Here is an 8,834-nt window from a genome sequence, read left to right as displayed (position 1 = left end):
GAAGGGTGATCAACTGGTCCATGGGAATAATTAGCAAGGATGGTCTTTATCTGTCTGCTGTGGGGAATGTTGGGTGGGGGGAGGGGGAAGAGGGATGTTCTTATTGTTTTGGTCTTTTGTGCAACAGTATGTCTGTAATGTGTTGTTAAAAACAAAAAACAAAAACTTTAATAAAAATGTTTTGATCAAAAAATATCGGATGCTCTCATCTTTGGAGAGATTTTTCAACTGTAGGTTGGAAACAATGAAAGCAAGCAGAGATCCTGAAAACGTCTGCAGAGCGGAGTCTGCATTTTATGGATGGTAAGGCACAACACTACAAAGAAATGAATGAAAATCTGGAGATCATCACTACCTGGAGGAGGCAGAGGTACCTGGTGCCTCCTAATGCTCAGCTCTATGTACAGAGGAGAGGGAGTAACAGAACATAATACAGGAATACATGACAAGGAGTAGTCACTGCGGTCACATCTCGCGCCGTCTCCTGACACCCGCAGACGCTCTACCAGGAACGTGCCGCACCCTCTTCTGTCTGAGCTCTCGGTAGGTGCTCATAATAAAACGACTGCAACACAGAGAGAAGCCATAAGATATAACCTGCCACCTATATACATACATGCCACGTGATACAGTCATAGGCCTCACTTGATATTAGACAGCTCTGTGATGAGACCCTGGAGAGTAGGGGAAGCATCTTCTGTTCTTCTCTCAGATCTGTCAGGTCTGTAAGGAGAGAGAATTATATTATAACACATGTGTGACATATCCTCGCCCGGGACACATCCTGTGAGTGCAGAGATTTATCTGATAGGTGACAGACAATAGCGCGTTTCTTCCGTCACTCATCCTATACTATGTATTCAGGGGTCTGCACTGTTTGCTGTAGGGGGGGGGGGGTGTTCTCATGTTCATCCGGATGCATTATGTGACAGAATAAAACTTTACTAATCATCCCCCTCCCCCATTAATTGTAAAGAGAAGAGATAAGAGTCCTAAATCCTGCAGCCCTGACCCTCCACCCTGTAGGGAGGGGAGGGGGGCGTCTACACAGACAATGAGGAGGAGGAGGATAAAGGTGAATCTCAGAGAAGTTGCAGATGGAGAGATTATGAGGCTATTGTAGTGCTGAGCGCTGTTCACACCTGAGCAGGAGCCAGTGACAGACAGTCCTCTGTCCTTCAACAAAATTGTAGCTTCTGCTGATAACCGCGCTCTGCAGGGGAGATCTCCATGCTACATACATGCATACTAGACCTGGAGGCTAGGAAGGTTATGGGATGTGAGCATTGAGGACGGCAATGGCAGGAGATGCATCACACACCTCAGTGAGGCCCACAGGTTGTCTCACATCTATCTCTTACACAGGGTGTAGCATACGCTGCAGTATCTGTACATCATCAGTGCCCATAAGGATGTGGCACAGAACCCCCCGCCACAGATATGATGTGGTCCTGCCCAGAGCTGGGGGAGGTTTGGACGGTCTCTGCCGTGTACTTGGTCCCAGTTACCCTTTCTCTGTACATTGTGTAGAGGACATTCCCGTCTCTGGCTGTTGCAGGGGGTACCAAAGGGCAGAAAACGGATGGCTCGGCACTGGTTACATGATAGAGCCCCTCCAGATCGGAATATATCGTTAAGATTAATTGGTTGGTAAATATGGAAAGATGTTGGGACTCTGTAGGGTTTCAATGTCCACATTTGAAAAGTTATGGACTTTGTGGACTGATTCCTCCGGTTTAGTCTCTGGGGAACTGATTCTCTATGGGTGGTTACGGCTTTTCTACCGCTGCCCAATTGGACATCATTGGGGGTTTTATTGCATGTGCACCCATGTATCACCCATGGCCAGAGGTTTGCACAGATGGGGGAGAGGAGTTTGTATTGTACTTTATTGTTTATTGAAAAATACTTAATAATAATGTGGTCTCAGGTATGAATGTTATTGCTTATCCACAGCATAGAAGATAAGCGCCAAGCATGAGAACAGGGATCCCTTTCCCCATTATGAATGGGATGGGGGGGACGGGGACATGTAACATGAGTACTACGAGACCCCAACCCGTTCTCGTAATTACTAGGAGTAATTGTCAGACCTCCTCTGAGTAGCAAGTTATCTTCTATCCTGTAGATACTGGATAACACGCAAACATGGAGGTTAAGAGTGTCCCACGAATATTGTGCAGAACTTATTCCTCACCCAGCTGTGCCCTGTGCCAGAGCTGCAGTCACTGGTAGTCTTGGCAGTGAGGTAGTGGTCAGTGGTGTCTCCTGCCTGTAGTCGCTGATGTGGTTTTCATCGCTCTGCAAAGACATAGACAGCAGATCAATACAATCACCGACTGGAAGGTAAGACTCCCATCTCTGTATGAAGAAGTAGAGCAGCTGTAGTGTAAAGCATGGAGGAAGGACAAAGCTACGGCCTGAGGCTGGCAGTAGAACAGATGTAGTTGGATTTGTATTAATCACACACTTCAGTAGACAATGTCATTTTGTGGAGATTTGTAGTTTTTTCTTCTATGGGAGATCACACAGATTACTGTAACGTCTAATTCTATAATCAGGGGCAGATTAGGGTTTTTTTGGTGCCACAAGAAATGTTATAATGCATTGCTCCACTCCAAATAGAAGAGCAGAGCGTCATTTACTCCCCTGCGGTGCCCCTGAGGTCAGTCTGGGGCCCTCAGCCCTTGTTTTATCATATAAAATGTTTGCCCTATCTGTGAGCCAGCGGAGACATAAAGTCCTGCAATGTGTAAGGAGCTGCAGAACATGGCGTCTCTCTATAGAAGACCATCTGTAACAGTTCCCGGACATAGATAAAGGAGAATGACACAGGATTGTTTGGATAGTTGTTAGAATTTCAGATTGATAGTTCAGGGTCAGATATAAATGTGACTTCTCGCAGACATTCCTGGTCAAGGAGGAGTCTTGGTCTTAGTCTTCAAGATGATTTATGTTTATAATAGGGGATCAATCACTAGATAGGGGGCGCTCCAACCCTCAGCACCCACCATGAGCAGCTGCTTTACATAACAGCGCCATAGATGTATAGTGACTGTGCTTGGTATTGCAGCTGGGATGTGACGTGTGGATATGTGAAGAGGGAGCGACATCTGCCTGTGATCATGTAAGACCCATAGCCAGGATAACTGTGTGATGATACGTCCACATCAATGCCCACATGTAATAATAGGCCAAGACTCCAGTCAGATAGGATGTAGGTGGTGATTTCAGTTCGGATAAGTCCCCACAATAACACTGTCTACTCACGATATAGTCCTCAGGATGTCTCAGTAGTGCAGCCTCAGGCTGTGGAGAAACAATTCCTATGAAGTGATATGTGGGGTGCAGGCCTTGAGGGGCAACACTTCTTACTCATTATTATCTTTGGTCACCCCTTCCCTGATAATACCCTGTAAGATGTATGACATACCCGTCCAGGCTCACAGCTCTCCTCCAATGCTCCCAGCAGCTGGCTGTCCGGCACGTCCAGGCCATTGCTCAGTCCTATGGGGTCTTCAGAGGGGGCGTCGGGCAGCTGTGGGGGGATGGTCTCTTCTGCTGATATTATAACTTGTGGCAGTGATTTGGGGTCTTCTCTGGGTTCCCCATCTCTTTCCTGTACCTTCAGATCATAGTTTGGTATATAGGGTGCGGCTTTTATTGTTGGGGAATCCTGCAGGTCTGACTGGGAGATACTGGGCGATACCTGGGGGACCATCTCTGGAATATTGGGTGTCTTTGGCAAGTCTGGGGTTTTCTGTGCTTTTTGTAAATCCAATTGTGGTTCCAGATCTAACAAGAGAGCTGAGACGTCCATACAAGTGTCTACGAGCTGCACCTCAGAGACATCTCCTGCCGCACAGCCATTACCAACCACAAGCCTCCCCTCCGGGAATATGATGGGGCAGTCACCAGGCAGATGGGCTCCATTCACTTGCCTGCCCGTCTCCAGGATCTCTGTGACACCTGTTGGCACCACATCTGTCTCATCAGGGCACTTGATGCTGTTCTCAGACGGTTCTATGGGCATGGGGCAGAGATTACCAGTTACCCCTTCACTAACGTGTTCTGTAATATTTGTTCTGAATGTCTCTAATAGGACTGCGGTGTCTACACCATTCGTGTACTGGTGATTCCCCTGGTGGCAGGCTGGGAGAAATGCAGGGAGAGACAATGGAGACACCTCTGGATTCAAGTCTGGGTGGTCTCCCTGGTGGCAGGCTGGGAGAACTGCAGGGAGAGACAATGTAGACACTTCTGGATTCATGTCCTGGTGGTCTCCCTGGTGGCAGGCGGAGAGTACTGCAGGGAGAGACAATGGAGACCCCTCTGGATTCAAGTCTGGGTGGTCTCCCTGGTGGCAGGCTGGGAGAACTGCAGGGAGAGACAATGTAGACACTTCTGGATTCAAGTCCGGGTGGTCTTCCTGGTGGCAGGTTGGGAGTACTGCAGGGAGAGACAATGTAGACACTTCTGGATTCAAGTCTGGGTGGTCTCCCTGGTGGCAGGCGGGGAGTACTGCAGAGAGAGACAATGGAGACCCCTCTGGATTCAAGTCCGGGTGGTCTCCCTGGTGGCAGGCGGAGAGTACTGCAGAGAGAGACAATGGAGACACCTCTGGATTCAAGTCCGGGTGGTCTCCCTGGTGGCAGGCGGAGAGTACTGCAGAGAGAGACAATGGAGACACCTCTGGATTCAAGTCTGGGTGGTCTCCCTGGTGGCAGGCTGGGAGTACTGCAGGGAGAGACAATGTAGACACTTCTGGATTCATGTCCTGGTGGTCTCCCTGGTGGCAGGCGGAGAGTACTGCAGGGAGAGACAATGAAGACCCCTCTGGATTCAAGTCTGGGTGGTCTCCCTGGTGGCAGGCTGGGAGAACTGCAGGGAGAGACAATGTAGACACTTCTGGATTCAAGTCCGGGTGGTCTTCCTGGTGGCAGGTTGGGAGTACTGCAGGGAGAGACAATGTAGACACTTCTGGATTCAAGTCTGGGTGGTCTCCCTGGTGGCAGGCGGGGAGTACTGCAGAGAGAGACAATGGAGACCCCTCTGGATTCAAGTCCGGGTGGTCTTCCTGGTGGCAGGTTGGGAGTACTGCAGGGAGAGACAATGTAGACACTTCTGGATTCAAGTCTGGGTGGTCTCCCTGGTGGCAGGTTGGGAGTACTGCAGGGAGAGACAATGTAGACACTTCTGGATTCAAGTCTGGGTGGTCTCCCTGGTGGCAGGTTGGGAGTACTGCAGGGAGAGACAATAGAGACACTTCTGGATTCATGGCCTGGTGGCAGACAGGGAGTACTGCAGGTGGAAATGATGAAGAAGAAACTTCTGGGTCGATCACACATCGCTGAATGTCACCAGAATCCTAAATTAAATGTTATAGTGAATATTGAGGACAAAGTATAGAAAAACAATGTATAAAGGAAGGCTCTAATGCTTCACATTACATAAAATGGTCTCTCTGAAAATAGAATCCACTTCTGGTAGGATGTTCTCATGGATGACACCATTGTGGCACCACAACCCTCTGCCCATTACAACCAGCTGTATACCCTGTGCTCAGATACTGAGATACTTGCCCGGCAGGGTCCGGTATGGTGGCCTCCAGTCTCATCCATGTTCTGGTGAGGAGCTTCCAGCTTTGTGTCTGGCTCTGGCTGCACACATTGCTCTGCAGCCTCCTTACTCTCGAGGTCGGGCTGAGCGGAGGCTGGCACCGGGGCCATGGTGCTGATTTCTAACTTGTTTCCTGGACCAGCACTGGCATCTGTAGAAATACAGATCAAAGTTAGGCCATATCCACAGGAAAGGGCCTACCCTGCTAATTAGTGGGGGTCTCAGTGATGAGACCCCCACAGATCACAAAAACGAGGGGCTCGATCGGGTCCCAGTTACCCCAGTCCGACCCCTCGTCACACAGCACTCAAAAATTTCCGACATCTACATTGAGATGTATGGAGCAGAACATGTGCGACCATCTGCTCCATTACTATCTGGGAGCGACAAGGAATCCGACTGAGGTAACTGGGACCCCATCGGACCCCTCGTTTTCACTGACCAGCAAGTTAGGCCCTGTTCTGTGGATAACCCCTATAAAGGGAACCTGTCACCAGGAACCTCATTTTCACTAAAGACAGGTTACAGAAGCCCATCACAGCCGCATTGCAAATATTTCTTTCTGCCTTTTCTAAGCATTTGCAATACAATATAATCGTGTGTTTTTACTTACCTTGCACCCTGACATCAGAGGGGGAGGAAGGATCTGTACAGGAGCACAAAGGTGGGGGCTGAGAGTTGAGCAGTCTGCAGCTCAGACAAGTCACATGTTGTTTTTTGAAATGCATCCAAACCAAAGCCCAACCCCTGGGACTACACAAGGTAAGTTATAACACACAATTATAATGTAATGCAAATGCTTAGAGAGAGCAAAAAGGCAGATGTGCACTGCAGGTGTGATGGGCTTCTGCAACCTGTTGTTAGTGAAAATGAGATCCCTGGTGAAAAGTTCCCTAAAAAGGACATCTCCATCCACAGGTTACACTAACACAGGATATAGACTAATACCACAGAACTAAAAGGGAAGTCTACCTGTAACAGAATTTACAGTCTAGATAAATGGCTACTATCAACATTACACTGGTTGCCCTTGAAAACAAGGATTCATCTCGTTCCCTACTGTCAGACGTGTGACCTTGGAGCTGGATGACTGATATGGGAGTCCCCACCACGCCCTGCTGTCAGAGAAGTGACTTTAGAAGACGACTTATGTGGAAAGTGGAATTCCTCAGGTCAGAGCCGGGATGTGGCTATTGTGATATTCCTTAGGGGACAATCTGCTTTGTTTGCATCGGCTGCCTGACTACATTGCAGTCAGTGGGGGAGGGCTCATATATTATTATTTGATGGGAATAAACTTATTCAAAATGTCAGCACTAAGTCTACGTCCTCACTTGTCACCTTCCTTTTCCTCTTCATTGCTTCACATACCTAAAAAAAAATAAAGGAAAATATTTAGTTGAAAATCTCCTTTCTTAATTTTCTTAAGGAAATCTCCCATCATTATCCATCCTGATAAACCAGGGACACTTACTTATAGATCCAGGCACCAGGGCTGTGGTAATCTTGTTTGTTATCCATTACCTCCTTCCATCTAAAATCATGCTAATGGACCACAAGGACTTGGGGTTCACCAGAGCCCCTCTGTGTTGCAGTTTCTCATGATGTTACACTGTGCAGGAGCCCTCCCCCCCCTCCCACTGTGCGCTGAAGCTTTCTCTGCTGCTGTGAGATCACATCAGGTGGGGGAAGTGCTAAGGGGCATAGGTAGAGGTGGTCTGACAACTTATGGAGCTGCAGCATGGAGGGGCTCTGGTAACGCCTCCCAGAGCACTTGTGGCTCATTAGCATGAGAAAGGAGGTCATGGATCACAAATATAAGAAGATTACACCTATGAGGAAGTGCACCTGGTTTATCATGATGGATTTGGATAGTAGATTTCCTATCAGTGAATCTCCAAAAGTTGTAGACAGAAGAGCAGCACTCCTTGGTATTCAAAATTTATTCACAAGTGGAAAATACAGTGCAACGTTTCGGCTGGCTCAATGCAGCCATCTTCAGGCAATGTGAACAAGGTTACATGCCGGGTTTAAATAGCCCCGCAGGATGTGACATCATCAATGATCATGTGATACAAACATTCAATGTAAACAACAGAAGTGCATAATGCAAATCTAAATAACACCATAATATTGTGTAAAATACATGTCCAATGTGACATATCGAATCAAACATCATCTCACATGTAAATCTGACTATGTAATATATGTATTAACATGTCCGTGCCCTAGGATCTATGTAGGTGAGACGACTACCGAGTGTACAATAAGATTGAATAACCATCGATCTTCGATCAATACATCTAAATTAGACTTACCGGTTCCTCGCCACTTCTCTGAATTTGGCCACAAGTTACACCAATTAGGGTTTTGTATTATTGATTTTGTCCCACCTCCGAGGAAAGGAGGTGACCGACAGAAGTTGTTGAAACGACGTGAGACCGAATGGATTCATAAACTCAGCTCATTACAACCAGTAGGGTTAAATGTCGATTTTAATCTGAACACCCTGAACTAAGTTTGCCCTATTGTTATCTGCCCAATATATGCATTAATGTCCTCCTAGAGTAAGGTTGTATAACCTTTTCTTATATTGTCAATTGACTAATACTTCTTTTCTTTTTTTCTTACCTAGATCACTCCCTGCACCATACGGAGAGACACTCACCAGAAAAACGCCCGTTGTATATATATTGGACTATGCGTTTGTTACAATTTTTCTTTTGTCTTTTGGCCATGTTCTAAAGGCTGACCATTTTTTTGGGGTGTACGCTAAACATGGAGGGATCCTGTGCATACGGTACAGTGTATTTGTTCCGGGTGGCCAGATGTGCCTCCATGCGGTAGCCACGGTAACGCCCTTGGTAATCCAATCGCACAATGCCCGGGTCCTACCTGCACCGGACTTACTGTCCTGGGAGACACAAGCCAACCCATAATTGACCTGTACACTCACTGTACCCAGACACAACTTTGGATACCCACCGAACAGTGTCCCCCTAGCTTACTGGTACATACGGCGCTTTCCCCACACAAAGATGGCCGCCCTGACATGAGAGTTGGTCTCGCGATACTTGCAGTGACACTACGGAGTTAGCGCCGACACTACGGACAAGGTGTCCCGCGGCTTGACCCTCAAGCTGCGTTCTGGCCATGATCGACCTACGGTGCCTTCTCCATCAAGAGTCACCACTGCAGACAGGTATAGCCCGGAT

At 47.7% G+C, this 8,834-nt stretch overlaps 1 protein-coding gene across 1 annotated transcript; it reads right to left on the bottom strand.

Annotated features, from left to right (window-relative positions):
* Nucleotides 1-261: 261 nt before the first annotated feature.
* On the bottom strand, nucleotides 262-7,956 carry LOC140128210 (uncharacterized). Its single transcript, XM_072149744.1, has 7 exons — nucleotides 7,938-7,956; nucleotides 6,954-6,990; nucleotides 5,583-5,770; nucleotides 3,434-5,368; nucleotides 2,198-2,301; nucleotides 646-723; nucleotides 262-565 (listed from the first exon to the last, which is right to left on the bottom strand). The coding sequence occupies exons 2-7, from the start codon at nucleotides 6,976-6,978 to the stop codon at nucleotides 466-468; spliced, it is 2,430 nt and encodes an 809-aa protein (XP_072005845.1). The 5' UTR covers nucleotides 6,979-6,990; nucleotides 7,938-7,956; the 3' UTR covers nucleotides 262-465.
* Nucleotides 7,957-8,834: the final 878 nt, after the last annotated feature.

The sequence above is a fragment of the Engystomops pustulosus genome, chromosome 4 (genome assembly GCF_040894005.1).
Source record: "Engystomops pustulosus chromosome 4, aEngPut4.maternal, whole genome shotgun sequence".
NCBI lineage: Eukaryota > Metazoa > Chordata > Amphibia > Anura > Leptodactylidae > Engystomops > Engystomops pustulosus.
This window is presented reverse-complemented; position numbering and strand designations above follow the sequence as displayed.

Bases quoted from the DNA above. Each gene is read 5' to 3' on its own strand.
- LOC140128210 (XM_072149744.1), bottom strand. From the start codon at position 6,978: ATGAAGAGGAAAAGGAAGGTGACAA. The intron at 724-2,197 runs GTGAGGAATAAG...CTCTCCTTACAG, and splicing joins CTGGCACAGGGCACAGCTGG to ACCTGACAGATCTGAGAGAA. The intron at 566-645 runs GTGAGGCCTATG...TCTGTGTTGCAG, and splicing joins ACAGAGCTGTCTAATATCAA to TCGTTTTATTATGAGCACCT.